Source organism: Phyllostomus discolor, chromosome 8 (genome assembly GCF_004126475.2).
Source record: "Phyllostomus discolor isolate MPI-MPIP mPhyDis1 chromosome 8, mPhyDis1.pri.v3, whole genome shotgun sequence".
NCBI classification, from domain to species: domain Eukaryota; kingdom Metazoa; phylum Chordata; class Mammalia; order Chiroptera; family Phyllostomidae; genus Phyllostomus; species Phyllostomus discolor.
Window position 1 is genome coordinate 58366853 of NC_040910.2, and position 19837 is coordinate 58386689.

A 19837-nucleotide genomic window follows, 5' to 3' on the forward strand; every position below is an offset into this window, starting at 1 on the left:
GAATCCCCAGGGTGTCTATCCCCAGGACCCCAGGGAAGAGAGGCTGGGAGGTCCTTGCTCCCAAGGTAACCAGGGCCTGTTCCCCCAGGTAACTGCTTAGCACTTCTTGGCTCCCTGACAGATCTCCTGCCAGGGTCACAGCTGAGGTCCCCACACCTGCATGGCCTGGAGGAAGGTAAATTCCTTAACTTGCCAGAAGGTACACAGGAAATCATCTTGTCCTTTTTAAAACTGTGTATCTTTCACATGCTCCTTCCTGTCTATTAAAAACTCACAATTTAAAAAAAATTTAAAGGATACTTCTAAGGACACATGAGCCCCTGCAGACTGGCCATGAGCCAGTTCTCCAGGACTGGGAGCCAGCACCACCTGAAGCTCCTGTGCCCATCCCTGGAGGGACAGACCCTGAGGCTCTCTGCATGAGCAACTTTGGTGTGTTTACAGCGTTGGTATCGGGGGTCAGAGCTGAGATCCAGACCACATAGGTGGCTAGGTGTGGGAGAGTCTGGGGCTGGTGACCAGAGCCAAAGGGTCTGGCTCCCAGGGTGGAGGGTCCTCAGCCTCCCAGGAGAGGAGGTCAGTATTTGCAGCAGGAGGGCTGCCTGGGAGGATGGGCAGCCCCTAAAAGCTGGTGAGTCCTGGAGCCCTAGCCCAGTGAGCTGGCCTTGCCCAAGGGAGGCAGGTGAGCAAGGTGGGCAAAGAGGGGGCAGGAAAGACACCTCCATCGCCCCCATCCCCACCAGGCCAGGAACACACCTCAGGCCTTCCTCTGCCAGGCAGGACACTGGGCCAGGGTCCAAATGACGGTTCTGCTTTGCACCCTCCACAACATGCAGGGTAAGGAGGCTGAAGAGTTCCCCAGCAATCTCCCCAAAGCCTCTTGTTTGGGGTACCCTTCGCAGCAGCACGAGGGTGGGCAGAAGGAGCCCGGGTAGCAGAAGGGGGATACTAAGGTAGGCGGGATGCCAGAGTAAAGTTTGAAAACCTGGAGAACGCGGAGACGGCCGCGATGGTCCTCGCCTCCCTTCTGACCGTCTCAAAGAGGATTCCCAGAGTAAGGGGGCTCCCTCTTGTCACCTGGACCGTAGCTCAGCAGCCTCCTTGGGGGCAGCGCTGTTCCCCGCTAGGATGCTACTACTGGCAGCTTTTTATTTGATCTGTGGCCAGCTCCCCCGCAACAGCTCCTCCAGCGTGCACAGGGCTGCGTGGGTCGCAGCAGGAATCTCCAGGGAGCTAGGGCCTCAGAAACTCCCTTCCCTCGGTGACGGCCTGCAGGTTGCAACGGTTTCCACAATACCGGAGAGCTAGCCTGTCTGCAGGGCCCCCGTGGCCAGGGAGGGGATCCGGCATCCTGGTGCTGCAGCTGCAGAACCCCAGGATCTGCTTGAGCCTCAGTGTCAGAATCCGCAAAAATATTGGTTAAGTTCATAGGTGCCACAACCCCACCCTCCAAAGAGACTCGCAACGCAAACGCAGATGGACTTCGTTCCAGGGTAGTGCGCAGGCGCAGCAGTGGGCGGAGCACTGCCCACACAAGGCGCTCCCGCTCTCCAAATCTGTGCGTGCGTGCAGCTGTGAGGCCCCGGTGACCCGCCCCATTACCCAGCGTTCCCGGCAACAGGCACTGACGTGGCTGCCGTCAGAGCCGCCATCTTGTGGGAGCGAAACCAACGCCTGGCTCGGAGCAGCAGCAGTGCCGCGGACGCTGAGGGTGAGGTAGAGGCTGGGGCCGGCGGGACTTGGGGCCGGGGGCCGGCCTGGGCCGCGTGAGACCCTGTTTACTGCATCTGGAACAGCGAGGCGGGGAGGGTCGATGCCGGGCCTGGGGCCACGGTGAGAAGCGAGGCGAGGTTGGGCCGGGAGCTGTGGTCAGGGCCGAGGCTGAAGCGAGGCGAGGCTGGGCCTGGGTCCAAGGTGAGGGCTAATTCTAAAGCGAAGTGAGGCCGGAGTGAGGACCGAGGTGAAGCCGGGCTGCTGAGAGTTGAGGCTAGGCTGGGGCAGGGGTTGAGGCCAGGTTTGGGACCGAGGAGCGGTGGGGCGGGCGTGTGGGGCTGGACTGCAGGTCTAGTCGAGGCTGGGCTGGGGCCGGGGCCGGGGTCAGTCGCCCGCGGGGTGTAAAGTCGAGATCGAGGTTGAGGTTGGGACCGAGTTGTGATCGGTCTGGGATGCAGGGTAAGTCTCCGGCTTCGACCCTCGCCACAGCCGGAGCTTCCCACAGCGGTAGGGGCGGGCTCCCGGAAGTCCGGCCAGGCCACAGGCTCTCCAGGAAGCCCCGTTTCCTGCTTCGTCCCCCGCCCGGTGGTTTCGAGGACTGAGAAACTGAGGCTTTTGGCTCGGGACGTGGCCAAGGTCACGCGACGACCAGGCTTTGAGCCTAGTTCCTGTCTCCGAGGACGGAATGGGCGGGGCGGGTGGGGCAGTGCTTTGGGGTGAGGTCCTAGGAGCAGAATGGGAACGCCGGTGCAGGGTTTTTCTATCAAAGTGGGCCGCAACGCTAGGGTTGCTTCTTGGGCCGGGTTGGCAGAGGTGAGAACACTCTTCCGAGCTGGTCAGTCTTTAACCTACTTAACGAATGGTCCAGGTCAAGGCGGCTTCCCTAGCAGAATATCCTAACACTTTTTTGTTGCACAATCCAGTTAGCTATGGCGTGTAAAACTGTAGCTTTGTTAATAAGGCTTGCTAATTAATTAGAGTACTAAAAATATTAGCTAGTTAACTCAGACGACACTTTTGAGCTAGGCGGTACTCCTGTTTCCTACAAACACCAAGTTTCTGTTTTAAATGAATTGAGCGGAATTGCATAAGCATAAGAAGTTACTGGCAAAAGAGGAGGGAATTCAGACGTTTTGGCCTGGTTTGAGAATTGTTGAGAGCTGTGTGGTTGGTGTTCCAGTGGTCAACTGTGGTTCTCGTTTCAGAACTAGTGGTCAGCACTTTTTTCTGCCAGCTGTTCTCAGGATGGGTCTTGCGTTCACTGTTGCCTGTGTCTGAAGCAGTGTGAGATGCTGGGGTGCGATGTAGCCCTTTCCTGGGTCAGTTCTTAGTATCTAACACAAGGGGGCTGCAAGTGTGTTGTCCTCAGTTTTGAGCAACCTCAGTGAGTAGCCAAAACTGTAAGAACTTTGAATGCATGACGTTACTATCTAGCTGGGTCCAAAATTAAGAGCAGTTGACTGTGTATGTGTTAATCACAAATTTGGCCACTTTGTTAGAGTGTGCTGGGTTTTTTTTGTTTGTTTTTGTTTTTTTCCTAAAAGTTTTCTCTTTCTAATGGGCAGAATGAAGCTATGCCTCCTCACAGGTGTCATTGTCTTCAGAAATGTCCTGTTGAAAGTAAATCTGTAACATTAGAAATATGCTATTTCCTGTGAAGGTTTTCTTCAGATACAGGTATTCAGAATTGCTACTTCAAAAAGACCTAAAATAGTTTGTTCGGCTAATAGCTGACTCACACATGCTCTCTGTTCACTGCTAAGATAAAGTTAGTAGAAGGCAAAAACTGGTTCTGTGCTTCTCACAGTTCTGGTTTTTATGAGACTGATAGTTCTGGTTTTTAAATTGAGTGGTCTAGCTATTTGCTTTGCCTCTTGCACAATATGAAGAGGGCATTCAGACCTGTTAAGCCGATTCTACCAAAGACCAGATGGGCCCGAAACTATAGGAAGGTACATTTTGATTTATCAGTCGATGGCCCTGAAATTTGGTGTGGACCATCAGCCATAGGGGTGATACACAGAGTCAAATGGGCACAGGAATAAACCTAACCAAGGGGAAAACCCTGTGCAAGTTCATCATTAGTATGGTAACTTGATTAGAGAGAGCTGAATCGGTTTTCTTCAGATTTTCCAAAATGAATGTTGCTTTGATGTCTGCATTTAAATGCTGCATTGATCCGTGTAAGGTAGGCCTTCCTATGAGTGGTGATCCTTTACTGTGCAGGCGTTCAGACTTCAGATGGCCTGAGCTTACCCTTCCATTTACGACTGTCTCTGTGCACATTGTCCCATTGAAATTCATCCCATTGATCTTCCAATCTTGGTAGAGTTAGGAGAACGAAAGGGAATAAAATGCACATCTGTCAGAGGTGGGTAGGAGAGAAACATGAATGAAAATTTCCTTTCATTTGGGATCTTAAAATTAGTAAGAACTTACCTCTTGCACTCTGTTCCTCACTGGGGTAGATGCTATTAGAGATGTCCTCCCAGCACCATCTGAAGTGGTCTTTTTGGAAAAGATTTTGACCTATTAGTGCACAGGTGGCAAAACACAAGGCTCTTGGGCCAAATCTGGCCCTCCATCTTATTTATCGGTCCTGGCACCTCATTTTCTACCCAGAGGCAGCGCTGAAAGCTGTCACTTAACTGTTAAGGAGTAGTTACATTTATATAGTCCTAAAATTACATTCGGCCCTTTGAAGGCAGCTGCAAGGCTGATGTGGCCCGCCCCCCCCCCCCCCCCGCTGGTGAAAATGAGTTTGATACCCCTGTATTAGTGGGTTGGGTGTAACCCTTCCTACCAGCAAGTGAAGGACAACTTGGGAATGTGTGAGTATGTTGAGGGGGGCAGTGGAGGCTTGATTTTAGGTAACATCTCAGCTTATTTTCTTAATCCTTAGGTTCTGTCCTCTGTTTATTTGAAACTAGTTAAAATATAGTTGCACTGCACTGGTTGTGACTATAGCTGTATCATTTTTCTGGAAGTTAATTCAAGATTCATAGATGGATTAGATGACCTGATTAGCGGGGGGGGGGGGGGGAATGTGGCAGAATTTAACACAAAACATCAAAACTTCTTATTTCTAGGCAAGTCTCTTGGGTGCTCACCCAGAGTACTATCACCCCAGCTTCCTTATATGAGTTGGAATGAGTGGTCAGTCTGATGCAGAAACCTAACCTCCTTGTCCCTAACATACCCTTGTTTCCTTGGGGGGTGGGGGGGGGCGGGTTTGCACACAGTGGCAATAAGAGCTTGGCAACCTGTCATCGGCAAATAGAGAAAGAAGAGACCAGGGGAAAAGCAGATTTACACATAGCAGTTGGGAGTGATTCTGTTTAGGAGCCAGGTGTTTTTACACAGTCTGATGCCACGAGTGACTGTTAGTATAGGGCATAAATTAATGGCAGGCCAGGTATGATCCATGTGCATTTTCAGAAGTTAAGTTGTATAGTGTGTTTTGGAAACATTAATTAATGTTTAATCAGAGTTTAATAAGTAATCCTCCTTGGAGAGATGCCAGCAAGTCATAATGTAAACTAGTTAGCATCTTTCAGTTTGTATTTTACCCTGTCAGTTTGACTTAGGTACAAATAGCCAAGAAAACAATGTTAAAGACTTTCTAGACCCATTCACAAAGACTGGGAATGACGGCAAAGTTAGATGTGCCAGCATTTTTTTATTAAGGTTTCAGAACAAAGGATGTCTTTTTGTTGTTAATAGTGTATTTTTCCTGTGAGGTTTCCTTTCCTCTGTAGATGAGCAGGCAGTTCCTAATTAACTGGTTGGATCAATTAATCTGTTTAAAATACTACATCTTTTGTCAATTTGGTTGGTGAAACTTTGCTTAAAACAATTACAGCTTTTAGCATTTCTCTCCTGTCAAAGTGTTATAGGATTTTGCTAATTCCTGGGGAGATCAGTGAAGATATATTCTGTGTCGCCAGTTGCCGGAATCCAAGGACAGGTGTAGGAAGCAGATTGTGTACACATCCCTCTTGTGTACTAGATGTTGCTGAGATGCTCGCCTTTGCCTTAAGTAATCACAGGATCTCCATAGCCCCGGTCTCCTCACTGGAACATCAAAGGAATGTTCAGACTGTACCAGTTATGTATAATTTTAAACCATGAAATTCATTGTTGACTTGATAGGTTTTTCCTGACAAACTAATTTTTAGGGAAAGTGTATTTGTAGGCATGTATGATCAATATTTTTGCCTTTTTAACCCCTAAGGGCCCTGGTAAGTGCTCTTTTACAGTTCTTTCCTCTTTCTGATTGTGAGTCCTTTGGGTACCCAGGGAAGTATCCAGTGAGGGAAGGTGATAGAGGTGTGGGGAGGATGGTGAGCTCTGGGCAGAGGAGGCCCCCCACTGGCAGAGTGAGATTGGGTAGAGATGAAGGGTCCTGGCCTCCAACAGAAGGGGAAGGCACAGAAGGGGAAGGCGGCCAGCATGGCACAGGAAAGGGGTGGGCGCTGAGTTCAGCCTATCAAGAGGATAGGGAATGAGCTTGGGGGATGACCAGACATGTGAGGGAGCAGGGTCCTGTGGGTCTGAGGGAGAAACAGGAGGCTTCTCCTGGGCAGGGGAACGGGGAGTACAGAGGCCCTAGGGTGGTGTTGGAGACCTGCCAGGAGCAGAGTGGGTAAGCAGGAGAGGGAAGTATGCTGGTGTGTGCCAGTGGGCCTTGGAGAGGCTAGCTTCCCAGAAAGAGATTTTGAAGAATTTGTGAAAGCAGTAAGAATGCATCTTCTATAACTTTCATGTCTTAGCCCTAATTCTGTTTTATGTACAGAGACAACACCTTGGTTCTTGTGGTGGTGGTGGTGGTGGTGTTTTTGTCTTATTGCATGTATTTTTAATGTTATGAATTTTTCAGGAAAGCAACTATTTTGTAAATCGGGGAGTGGGGGCTGCATTTTGTTCTTTGTAGAACCTTACATGAGTTGCTCTGTTTCTGCCTCGTGGGCACAACAGTCTGCCTAGTGCTTAAGCTGCTGGTGCAGGCTCTGCTTGTGTGCCTTTGCAGCAGGCTCCTGGGGGGGCTCTTCAGTAGCCTCTCTGAGCTGGCAGTGTGGTTGTGCCCAGTATTGAAGTGTGTGTTTTATTCTGAGTCACTGTCTTTCATTTCCTCATTGCATTACAGTTGGGCTATGTAATGGATGTTTTACAGTCATTGTAGACATTGGTTGTGTTGTGTTATCTGCTAGCTTTCATTGGGGATGGTAAGGGGGCACTGTGAAGCGCCCATTCTGACCCATGTGAGGGCCCTGAATTGGCATGTGGGGTTCAGTCGTCTGACTTATCCTACAGGTCCTTCTAGCTGGCATTGAGAACACCTCGTGGAGTGGAAGCTACATGCTGTTGGGGTATCAGAGGGGAGATGAAGTGGCCACACCAGGGTACATGCAGGTGGTGGTGGGGTACACTTTCAAAGGGAGAGGAAGAACTTGGCTGGTAGAGCAGACAGATACAGGCATGAAAGGAGCGAAGAAAGGGATTGTGGGTGTCTCCTGGGTTTGGGTCTAAGGAGCTGAGAGAAATTTGCTCAGTGTTGAAGTGGGGAAGGGCTGGCCCTTTATATTAGAGAATTAGATTTCACTGGGAGATCTGTGTGTTGAGAAGGTGTGAGGAATGGAGTCTGGAGGTGAGTGAAGTGTTCTAGCAGGGCACAGTTTAGGGGCCACACTGCTCTGGGAGTAAGTGGGGCAGTGTTAAGGTGTAGTCATACCTGATGCGAAGTGTGGTGGGTGGCAGCAGGGGTCTGGGAAGTGTTAAGGAGAGGATGGCATGAGCAGGTGTGTGAATGAGGTTTCCCTGATGACCAGGGCTTCCATGCGAAGTGTGACTGGAGATTGGAAGAGGCCTGTTGAGAAGTTGCTGTGGCCTCTTGGGCAAGAGCATCTTGGAGAATGGGGCAAAGGGCATCCTGAGCCCCTGAGTGTGCTGAGTGCACTGAGCCAGCCCTGGCTGTCACCCTGACAAGAGTCAAGGTGTGGGGTAGGGGGCTTGTCCCAAAGGTGGGGGTTGTCCAACAGAGGCTCTCAATCCCTGCTATACTTTCCTTTTCTGTATCCTTTGAAAGCCCGTACTTCAGAAAAAGAGGTGAAGCTGCATTTTTTTTTTTTTTATTTCTGTTTTCAAAATGAAAGTTACCTGAAGGCCAAAACCAAGTTTTGGGGATTGGTTTAACCCATCACCAAAGCCACTGTGCTGACAAAGCCTCAAGAACCACCTGCTATTTTGAGGTTGGAGGTGTCTTGGAGGGCCCCTGGGCCTCACCTTAGTGCTGGTAGAGGGCCTGTGTCCACACACTGGGCCTGGGTGTCTGCTTTGAGAAGGCACCAGAACACAGACTGCAGAGGCCTCTGTGTGTTTTCAGTAACCCCATGATTAGAGGAGTGGAGTGCCAAAAACAAAGGAATGTGATTTATTTCACAGGAGAAATCAGAATCATGAATTGTTCTCCCTTTGCATGGGCTCCCTACTAGAACTGAAACCCAGTGTGCCCACCTTTCTCTCTTGCCCCAAGGGTAGGGGGTTTGCATGTCTGGGGCTGAAGCTGCTAGCTGCATCAAAAAGGTACCAGTGTCCTTCACAAGCAGCCTTTGACGTTGCTTGACACAGAGACTGATAAAAACCAGGTTCCCTGTCATTTAGCTGTACCCTCCTTTGCCACCTATCAGTTGGATTCACTCAATACTGTTGGTGACTGTTAGCCCAGTGGTGTGTCGGGGGTGCCCTGAGAACAGAGGGAAGGACCTTCCTGTGGAAGGTGGTGGCATCTGAACGTGGCTGCAGAGGTTGAGCAAAGCATGGAGAAATGGGTACGGCAAGGACCCTGGAACCATGACTTGGCACAGAACATGCCCAAGCAATTTGCTGAGGCACTTCAAACCAATCCCAAACTGCTGGTCCTCTGGTCCCCACTGGGTTGGATTTAAAGAATTTAATTGACTTCCAAAGGGCCACTAGTAACTTGCAAAATTAGCAAGGGATTGATGATAGGGCACTCTTTGGGGTGTCTGGGTTTTTTAAGTTGCTCATGGTTTCTTAAATCCTGTTTTGCATTTTTTAATTAATTGAGGTGGTTTGTTTATTTATTTATTTGTCTATTTAATACTCATTTTTCATTACTCAGAGAGAGAGGTGCATCAGTTGCTTGCCTTCTTGTATGGGCCCTACCAGGAATTGAACCCATGAGCTTTTTGGTCCATGGCATGATTCTCCAACCAACTGAGCCAGCTGGCCAGGGTTGTGCTTTGCATTTTAGTCACAAATTACTTTGGTTTCCTCCATTTTCAGTTTAATTTGTTGTGGGTTAACACAAGATTGTATTTTTGGCCTTTGATTTTTTTTTTTTTTCTTCTAGTAATAAGTCCTTCAGACTTAACTGTAATCGGAGTCAGACAGAGGGTACCTGCACCCTTACTGCCAGAGTAGAAGTGTTTGTTATGATCCAGGGTACTGGTCGCTTCTCAGTAGGGGGCCAGGTGCCCACCCCCCAGCCTGTGGGACCTGAAAGCTGCTCCATTCCACAGGCCAGAATACTCAGACAGGCCTAAATGGCTGCAGGGGACCAGGAGTGTGGGCTATTCTGGAAGGCCTCCTGCCCAGGGACAAATCAGGAAGAGGAAATATAGAGAAGCAGGCTTCTGCCACCAGGACCCTGCCACATACACAGAACCATTTTTCCATTGCAGCTCCAAGCAAGGCATCACGTGTGGGCCGCCTCCATCCTGGTTTCACTACAGTGGAAGTCCTATGGCATTTGGAGTTCCACATGGATATTGTTTTCATTTGGTCCAGCCCATCTGGCCCACCCAGATTATTTGCCCCGCCAATAGATTTCAGAAGGACATTAAATGTATTTGGTAAATTGCTTTGAATTATGTTTTTGTTAAATAAAACTTGTTAAGGGTTAAATAAAGGGAAACAACTAAACATAAATGGTTTGGTTTAAACGGGTTGGTTTTTGTACTTAGTGGTGAGTAGGATTAATTGCAGTTAAGCTGTTCCTATATGTGCCTTGTGGTTGCTGGGTGCCTGTTCAGTTAGACAGTGGGTGTTCATGTTACTGTTGACCAAGAGTCACTTACGTGAATGAAACTTTATTACTGGCTATCATTTTAAGAATTCAGCCTTGCATCATAAGTTGACAGAGTGATCTGAATTGAATATCACTGGTTGCCTCTCCTAAGAATTGGACCTAACAGGTAATGCCCTCTTACATTTGGGGGGGGGGGGGCTCTGTGCAAAGGACATGTTACCCTCCAGGGCCCTCCAGTCAACTCCAGTGTAAGGATGCTGGCCTTCCTCATGTGTGGGGGTCAGTGTGCAGAATCCTACATAAAGGGCCAACTTTTCTGCCTAATTGGTTCCTGCAAAACATCCTGAAGGTCTGTCTCCTTCTGAAAAACAGTGTCTCATTGAAACTCACCTTTAGATGCAGACCAGAGTGCTACAGTTCTAAAATACTGTTGCATATTCTTTGGTTTATTGAAAGTTCAAGATGGGAAAATGGATGGGGGAGGGGTCAAAAGGTACAAACCTCCAGTCTTAAATAATGTGTGGGTCAGTGGCTGTAGTTAACAGTATTGTATTGTACATCTGCAAGAAGTTCAGAGAATAGGTGTTAAAAGTTCTCATCACAAGGAAAATATTTTTATTGTGTGAAGTGCTGGATGTTAATTAGATTTTTTGTGGTGATCACTTCACAATATGTACACATAGCAAATGATGTTGAAACCAAGACAGTGTATGTGTCAATTATATCTGAAGGACAAGAAGAGAAAATTCTGTCAACTTAATTAGATCCATTGAATGTCTCTGGCTGAACATTCTGGGCCTGTTGTTGATGTGTATTTTTGTCACAGTTGTGTTAGGCCTTGAAGTATACCTGCTTATCAATACTAGTATTGGCACATTCAATTTTCCTCCTACACTAATTTTTATAAAACAGTGACAAATGTAATAATGCTACTCGATGGCAGGGAAATATCAGAGCTACAGGAATTGAGTGTTGGGCTGACATAGTTTAATGGCTTGAGGCTTTCTTTTGCTGGTGTGCTGGAGTCCCAGGGTGATACACAAAAAGCAGTTTGCAGCAGTAATAAATAAGTGACCATACTGCCTATGAACATAGAGGATCCACCTTTAAATTTAAATCCTGTGTGTCTGGATTGAATTGAGCTTTCAAATGAGGGATAATCTAAGTACATATGTGAGTGGCAAATGTAGTTGCCCATTCATGAAACTCTTAGAGAAAATAAGAGTTTCTGACTTAACAAGGCAAAAAGAAAAAAATCTGTCACTCATCTTTTCATTCGAGTAGGGAATTTATCTCTCTGAACGCCCATTTACACAGGAGACCAGTGCAGTGCATCCTGCTTCCCTGGGTCACACTTTCGTTCCCCAAACTACACTCCACGTTGGTAATGTCTTCTTCCTAGTGTGACTCCAGATGTTCAGGTCATCTTGGTGGTCCCTGTTACAGAGATTCTGTTACACAGACCAGCTCTAATGTTTGTAGGACACCTGACAGACGCCTTCTACAGATACAAGTTGCACAACTCTGTCCCTGCTTCTCCAAAAACCACTGGGGCTTGGTGAAGGTGCAGAGGCACAGGTAGAGGTCACAGGTGCCCTTTTTTCTCTTTAGCAGTTAAAGCAGTCATTTATTGAAGTGGGGTGCGTGTTTTCCTCGGGGATGCCCAGTTGTTGGCCTTCGTGGCCTGTGTAGATCTCTGCATGTAGGAGTTGTGTTCTCTTCTTGACTTTAATGCAGGTATGCCACCCTAGAGGCTGTGTCTGGTCTCACAGCACCCTTGTTACTCTTAGGTACAGGCTCACAGGTGGGAAAGGAGGGGTTCTACTGAAAAAGCTGGTATCTTCTCTGCTCACTAATCCAATAAACCTGAAAAACAGGTTTTGACTTGAATGTGCGGGATTCTGGTGTAGGAAAAGGTGAAAGAGCACCTGGGCTGAGCGTCCTACAAGTTGGAACCTGTACCAAGAGACCATGGCAGAACTCTGGTGGCCAGTGGTGAACTTTTATGTTACGACATATTGTGTTAGGTCTGGACCTCTCACAAAGCAGTAAACAGTGCTGAGGGGACAGGCCAGGAAGCTACCAGATGCAGGGTAGGTACAGATGCCTGTAGTGGGGAGACACCAAATGCTAGATATTCATAGTTTTTTTTTTTTTTAAGATTTTATATTTTTAATTTTTAGATGGGAAAAGAGGGAGAAAGGGAGAGAAACATCAATGTGTGGTTGCCTCCCCCACACCCCCTACTGAGGACCTGGCTGCAACTCAGGCATGTGCCCTGATTGGGAATCTAACTGGTTACCTTTTGGTTCACAAGCTGGCGCTCAGTCCACTTAGTAACACCATCCGGAGCTGGATATTCATAGTTTCTTAAATCTGAGACTTGGTTCTTATCCCCATCCTGGTTCTGCCACCAAGTGTGACTCCTTCCCCTTATGGGGTATCATGACTTGGATCTATTTAAAATTCTACTGGGGAGGGCAGGGACTGTGTTGGTAATCAGGGCTCACTGACACAGGCCAGTGGGGAGAGGCAGAGACTTTGCATGCAGAGGCCACGCCCATACATAGGGTTCTACCTGGAGGCGTTCCCTCTGCCCTCAGTACAGATAACTTTTTTTGAGAAAGAGAGAGAGAGAGAGAGAGAGAGACATCGATGTTACAGAGAAACACGGATGGGTTGCCTCTGGCAGGGGCCCTGGAAACCTAGGCATGTGCCCTGACCAGGAATCAAACAGCTGATCAAGGCAGTGCAGATAACCTTTTAACCCCTTGGTGCCTTGGTTTTGTGACAGGAATGCTTAAACAGTGAAACAGACATAAAGAAAGAGCAGCCCTCTGTCCTGCTTCCAAGGGACAGCCCCTTTCATCATTTGGCTGTACCTGTGTAGTTCTGAGTGAGTGTATGTGTTCTGGATGGTAACAGTTCATGATGGAATAAGCATTGTTCAGTGTAGACCCAAGCAGTGACTGTCTTATGTTTTCCTACAGGAAACCCTAAAATGGCCTCCTTTTATCCTTGGATTTTTTTTTCCCCATTTACCTGTCATTAGCTTTTCCCAATTCCCCTGGAATTGCCAAGCCACATATTTAAACCACGTAAATAGTAATGTATGGGCTGGCTGCTGCCCAGGCCCTTGAGGGCTCTCCTTGTCTGGGGCTGCCTGGCATTTTTCACCTGATACTCTGCCGTTATACCTAATCCATACTTTGGCTGGTGTAGGGTTTACAGGTGGAAAGTACTGCTTCTGTCTGATCTTTTTGAATGCTAAATTTAAAGTTCTTTGACCCTTGGTGTTCTGGAATTTAGTCTTCCTTGAGTGATCTGTTTCAGTCTTAGATATTTATTTTTCTTAAGGATTTTTAAGTTTTGGGGGGGGAGCAGTTTTTGGTTCACAGCAAAATTGAGGGGAAGGTACAGAGATTTCCCTTACATACATTGTAGGAAATCCCTACTATCAGCACCTGCCACCAGAGCCATGCATTAGTTACAACCAGTGAACCTCCATGGACACATCATCCAGAGTCCATAGTTTACGCTGGGTTCACTCCTGGTGGTGTACATTCTGTGGGCTTGGACAAACAGATAATGACACGTAGCAATCATTGCAGTGTCCTACAGAGTAGCTTCATTACTCTGCCCCCTCCCCGCCCCGAAAACCCTGGCAACCACTGATCTTTTTACTGCCTCCTTAGTTTTTGCCTTTTCCAGGATGTCAGATGATTGGATTGTACAGTAGGTGATCACCTCCAGTTGGTTCCTTCTACCTGGCAATACACATTTCGGTTCCTCCATGTGTCTTTTCATGGCTTGATAGCTGGCTTCTTTTAGTGCTGGATAATATTTTGTCATATGGTTGTAGCACAGTTTATTTATCCATTCACCTACTGAAGTTTTTGGCAATTATGAATAAAGCTGCTGTAAACATGCATGTGCAGGGTTTTTTATGGACATAAGTTTTCAACTCCTTTGAGTTTAACTCAACTCCTTTGACTTGGTAATACCAAGGACTGCAGTTGCTTGTAAGAGTATGTTTGGTTTTGTGAGAAACTGCCAACTGTCTTCCAAAATGGCTGCATCATTCTGCATTCCCACCAGCTCCTGCTGCCCCCGCATCATCACCCATACTTGATGTTGTCGGTGTTCCTGGTGTAGGCCATTCTCATGTGTGTAGTGGTAGCTTGTTACTTTGATTTGCATTTCCCAGAGGACATGTCACGTGGAGCATCTTTTCATGGCTCATTTGTGTTTGTGTACATCTTTGCTGAGGTGTCAGGGTCTTTGGCCCATGATTTTAATCAGGTTTTTGTTTCCTTACTGTTGGGTTTTAACTGATCTTTGTGTGGTTTTGAATGACAGTCCTTTATTAGATGTGTCTTTGGCAAATATTTTCTCCATGACAGTGTCTTTTCCTAGAATAGAAGCTTGCAATTTTACTTTATTTATTTCTATTTTATTTCATTTATTTTTAGATGGGAACAGAGAGAGAGGGAGAGAAACATTGATGCGTGGTAGATACATCAGCTGGTTGCCTCTCACATGCCCCCAACTGAGGACCTGGCCCACAACCCAGGCACTTGCCCTGACTGGGAATCAAACCCGCACACAACCCTTTGGTTCACAGGCCAGAGCTCAATCCAGTGAGTGATACCAGCCAAGGCAGAAGCTTGCAATTTTAACAAAGTCCAGCTTATAACTTCTTCCTTTCCTGAATTGTATCTTTAGTTTTGTATCAAAGAGGTCATCTCCATGCCCAAGGTAGATGTGATTTTTTCAAATTCTCCTTGTTTTCCATTAATTATCTGTGCTTTTGTGGATTTTTCACTTTGTCAGCTTTGTGCTGTCACTTTCTGTGTTCTAACACCCTGTTATTATTTTTCAGGCCCCACATCTCCACCTTGTTGACACTGGGGCTGTGTGTGAGGGAAGGTTTTTGTTTTCTTTTTAAATAGCCTTGGTCTTCTGTCTTGCTCCATGAAAATTCCTTGCTTGTTTCGGTCTCTTCCATGGCACCTTCTTAAAGGGGATAGGACATGGCTTTTGGGGGTCCTCTATAGGTCCATGCTTTGAGTCCTCTGGGTCTGCTATGCCTCCCTATAGAGTGTACCACATCCCTCTCTTTCCATTAGAGCATAAGCCCTCACTCCCCTCTGCCTGGAGAGCCAAGTCAGATCCCTTTGCTCTGTTGCAGGGCTGAAAACAAGGATGAGCATGAAGTCAGACCCTGCCACATTTGTACTACCTACGTCCCTTTTCTTTTTGTCCCATGTGGGTCAGGCATCGCTTTGTGTATCAGTGGTGATTTCAGGAATGAAATATGTGTTTAGTCTGTGTTCCATAATTTTTCACCCTCTGTATTTAGGAAAACTTGCTGTTTGCAGAAAAGGAAATGTTACAGTAAAGCTCTCCTTGAATATTAAAATTCAGTTTTTTGAATAGGTAATATTGTCCAAAGCAAAAAAACACAAGAAATGTCAAGCGCACTGAAACTGGTTGGAAGCGGTCCTACTGGGCATGTCAGGTGGTATTCAAAGCATCATGTTCACAATGGGGCAGCTAGTTCTGACCCATTGAGTGAAAGAAGAATGTGTGAGTTCACACCCATGTGGATACCTGAAGCTGGAAAGGTGGTTTCTTACAGCAGAGTGCTAACAACAGAAAGGAATGGCTAGGTAGAAAAGTACCGTTTGACAATGTCAGGGCACTACGACCAGAGAGGGTGTGTATTTAATGAGCTGTATATGCACATTGTCATTTAGTGCTCAGGTGGAGAGAACTGGAGTGGCGAGACTTACTGACTCCACCTGAGCCTGTCATCAGGGTGTCAGGGGTCATCAGGGTGTCAGGGAGAGTGGGGATCTAGGCATACCCCCTAGGTGGGTGCAGTGGGGCGTGTCTGCACTAGGCCTATAGGATATCCTTCACTGGCCTCTGACTCAGCAGTATCAGTCATAGTCTAAAGACTGAAACGCTTGGTTACTTCTGGGAGGAGGTTCATCAGCATTTGAGAAAGTGACCATTTTTTCTTCTTTGGAATAAAAGTTGAAGAATAAAAGTGCTGCAGCTTGGAGAGGCCAGGCCTGAGCAGGTCCCGTGCCCTGGGGGCCTTCTGGGACTGAGAGCCTGCTTTTGCCAGCCAACAGACTCCTGTCCCTGCCTGCCTGCTCTCTGACCTTGGGAAGCAGTTGGCTGGATGATGTCCCAGTGATTTTACTCTGCGGAGTGAGGGGAGCCTGGGGTGAGACTGGCCTGGACATGGCACAGATATTCTCACACAAGCATGTTGGCATGCCAAACAGGGCCCTTCCTCCTCCTCTGCTGGTGGGAGCCCCCCTGACAGTGCTACCTGGGCCCTTGCTGTTCCTTGAACTCAGTGCCCAGGTGTTGTCGGTCCTCATGTCCTGCCTGTGGGGTTTGTTGAAAAAGATTGGCTTCTTGTTTGTCAGGGGCTGGGAGACTAGCTCCCCATGCATTTGTTGTCATCTTGAGCATGGGCCGAGTTTCACTGGGTCTTGGTGGGGCAATTGAAAGACACTGGGGTCCTTAGTTTGATTGTTTTTGGCCCTCTTTGTAGGAGACCGTTCTGCGTGGTGTGGGCTGAGCTCCCATTCAGAGATGCACAGGACCCACGCCCATGGATAGGTTCTCCTGTGGGGAATCAGGCCTGCAATGTGCCTAGGCCACTTTGAGTCTTGCTCTTGCTAAAATCCCTCACCCTGAATTTACTGGACATTTACTGCAAAGTAACTTCCTAAAATCCATGCTAAACCTTCCAAGGATGAGTGTGACCGGTTCAACCACTTTTGCCTTTTCATTTGCAAATATCCCTCTTCTGTGATGTGATTAGCGGCATTGCCTCCTTTGTTTTCTGTAAAGGTAACCACCTAAAGTGAACCTGTGCATAGTAAATGAGGACCATCCTGTAATGTGCCGAGAGATAGAAATAAAGGCCTGTCGTGCGGAGGCCTCAGCTTTTGCTCCCCATGAGAGAAAAGCTGTGCTATACCTTTCCTTCCACTGGACTCGGTAGTCCATGTGAATGTCTTATTTCATCCATAGTGATGGGGACACTGCAGGCCAGTGTCTGCATCACCCCTTGAGAAGTTCTGTTAGACTGGAGAGGATCTGGCATTCCTTGAAAGCTATGGATGTTGGATGGTAAATGTCAGCCCTGTTCCTAAGATTCCCAGGCTCTCCCTTCTAACGAGTATAGCGGGGAGGTGGATTGAGAGACTCAGCAGGCAGGGCTATTTCTGTAGTTTGGGGGCTGGAATTTCTTTAGCTTCTGTCCTGTGAGTTTTCAGGAGAAAGCAGAGTGTTTGTCTCTTTGTCCATGGTAGGAGGGTGGGTAGTCTCTGAGCTGTGCCTGTGCTGCTAACCCTGGGTAGCACACAGAAAGAGACCTGAGGGACCCCTTCCTTGTCTCTGCAGGTTTCTCTGGCCAGTGTGTCTCCCTCCGGTCTACAGCATGGGGAATATCTTTGCAAACCTCTTTAAGGGCCTTTTTGGCAAAAAAGAAATGCGCATTCTGATGGTGGGCCTGGATGCTGCAGGGAAGACCACCATCCTGTACAAACTGAAGTTGGGTGAGATCGTGACCACCATCCCCACCATAGGTGAGGAGGCCAGGCCACTGGGGGGCTATGGGAGGATGTGGTGGCTGCTGGGGGGCTTGGTTCACACTGGGCCATGCTCCTTCAGGTTTCAATGTGGAAACTGTGGAGTACAAGAACATCAGCTTCACCGTGTGGGACGTGGGCGGTCAGGACAAGATCCGGCCTCTGTGGCGCCACTACTTCCAGAACACCCAAGGTGAGGGAGGGGAGCTGTGGCTTGTGGGAGAGGTTCAGAGTCCTTGACACCTTCACTGATGCCTGCTCCTTGGCAGGTCTCATCTTTGTGGTTGACAGCAACGACCGAGAGCGTGTCAATGAGGCCCGAGAGGAGCTCATGCGGATGCTGGCAGAGGACGAGCTCAGGGATGCTGTTCTCCTCGTGTTCGCAAACAAGCAGGTATGTGCTTGTGTGTGACCAAGCCACCCCAAGGGGCTGGAGGTCTGAAGGGATCACAGGTCAGGTGTGGGGGGGAGTCCCCAGTCTTCCTGATGATTCATGGTGGCCATGCCACCCTGCCCCTCCCACCAGGACCTCCCCAATGCCATGAATGCAGCGGAGATCACGGACAAGCTGGGTCTGCACTCTCTGCGCCACAGGAACTGGTACATTCAGGCGACCTGCGCTACCAGTGGGGACGGGCTCTATGAGGGACTGGACTGGCTGTCCAATCAGCTCCGGAACCAGAAGTGAGCCGCACTCTTCTCTCCCCCCTCACTCCCTCCTTCACCCTCGCTTTTCCTCTCATGTGGCAGCCGTGCCCCTGTGGTGTGAGTGCCAGAAGCTGTCTCCATGGTCGGTCCCAGTGTGCTTCACCATGCTGTACATGTGCAGACGCAGCCTGCAACCGGGTTTTTATTTAATGTAAATAGTTCTTGTTTCCAATGAGGCAGTTTCTGGTACTCCTATGCAATATGACTCAGCTTTTTTTATTGTAAAATGAGAATCAACCCACTGTCTAGTATTGAGAAGGGATTTTAGGCACCAGGGCCTCTAGGAGTAGCTGTCAGATCAGTCCAACAATCCTCTGGGCTTTAGATCTGTGTTGAGATCCATTTTGATGGTTGATTTTTAACCCAAGCTCAATGCATTTTTTAAAATAGTTACAAATACAAGATAAAGAGACACTTGAACACAGAGAAGGGGGAAATGTGCCTACTATAGGTTCTGTAGTAATGGCTTGAGTCCAGTCTACCCATGGTCTCTCTCAAGTCTGGAGCATGTGGTGGGCTGAACCAGCTACAAAACATTCTGCATGGTCACTTACGGTCCCTGAATGGCTGTCTTGCTGGGTCTTCCGCATTCCATAGCGTTTGCTTGTACCTGTGCTTACACCACTGCCCGAGGGAAGGGCTGGGGCTGTGGCCACCACTGACGGACCCCTTGGAGGGACCTCAGCCATCCCTTGGGCCGGTGTAGGTGCTTTGGCAGGATCACTCTGGCAGAGCAGGAGCCCCTCTATGGTCCCCATGCACGCTCACTTGCTCCAGGTTGTCTGGGTCTCACCAGTAGGAGCACGGACATGTGACCGGCCATCTTAGAGCCTAGCTCCTCAGAGCCCCTGTCCACATGTGCTTTCACTCCTTCAGCCTGCAAGGGTCAAGTTTGACATCAAAATCAACAACCTCTACTTTTTTCTTTTATACTTTGATAAACACTGAAGAAGCTGGAGCTGTTAAACTTTATCTTGGGGGAAAACCTCAGAACTGGTTTATCTGGTGTCGTGGAACCTTACTGCTTTCAATACACAATTAGTAATCAACTGTTTTTGTATACTTGTTTTCAGTTTTCATTTCGACAAAACAAGCACTGTAATTATTAGTTATTAGAATAAAATCTCTTAACTATTTCATGGCTTTCCAGTGCATGGGTGCCACTGACCAAGGCTGCCTCCTGGGGCATGGGCAGGAATGACTTAGGGAGTATGGCCACCCCTGACCAGCTCCCCACTTCTGGGGCAGGTGTACCTGAGGGAGGCACTGTTGGGGGACTTCCTCTTTGGTCTCTCTCCACTAGCAGTCCAGTCTTGGTGATGACAGGCTGAGAGAGGACCAGCAAGGTCCCTGTGTGGGGTGTGCCTGATGGGCCAGGGCCTGGGATCACCTGTGGAGGCATCCCTAAGAGAGAGAGGAACCCTTGGTCTAGTTCTATATCTTTGCCTCAGGAGGCTTTGCCATGGTGCACACCTGTGCCCATTTGGGTGCTGTCGGCCCCTATTAGTTCCTTAGGGGCTGTCCCTCTGACCTTAGAGCCCTTTTGGGCACACCTACTACCTGGCCAAGCCAAGGTCCAGGTAGCCATCCAACCCTTGTGTAGCCAACCCTCTGTTATGTTCAGCCTGAGGTAATAGCCTAACAAGTTGAGAAACAGGACTCTGAAAACAGAATAATCTTTACTTTTTATGTCTTTAAAAATTAGAGGCAAATTGAATATATAGGATAATAATGAATCCAGCTTGGG

General features: G+C 48.2%; 1 protein-coding gene across 2 annotated transcripts; it reads left to right on the forward strand.

The window, feature by feature from the left end:
* The first annotated feature begins 1568 nt into the window (after nt 1–1568).
* On the forward strand, nt 1569–19227 carry ARF1 (ADP ribosylation factor 1). Of its 2 annotated transcripts, none has more exons than XM_028534167.2 (5): nt 1569–1711; nt 17195–17379; nt 17465–17575; nt 17652–17776; nt 17909–19227. In XM_028534167.2, exons 2-5 carry the CDS (start codon nt 17232–17234, stop codon nt 18068–18070), a joined length of 546 nt encoding a protein of 181 aa, XP_028389968.1. In that variant the 5' UTR covers nt 1569–1711; nt 17195–17231; the 3' UTR covers nt 18071–19227. The 2 variants fall into 2 exon arrangements, with proteins under 2 accessions (XP_028389968.1, XP_028389969.1); XM_028534168.2 differs by lacking the exon at nt 1569–1711 and adding an exon at nt 1836–1914.
* The last annotated feature ends 610 nt before the right edge of the window (nt 19228–19837 follow it).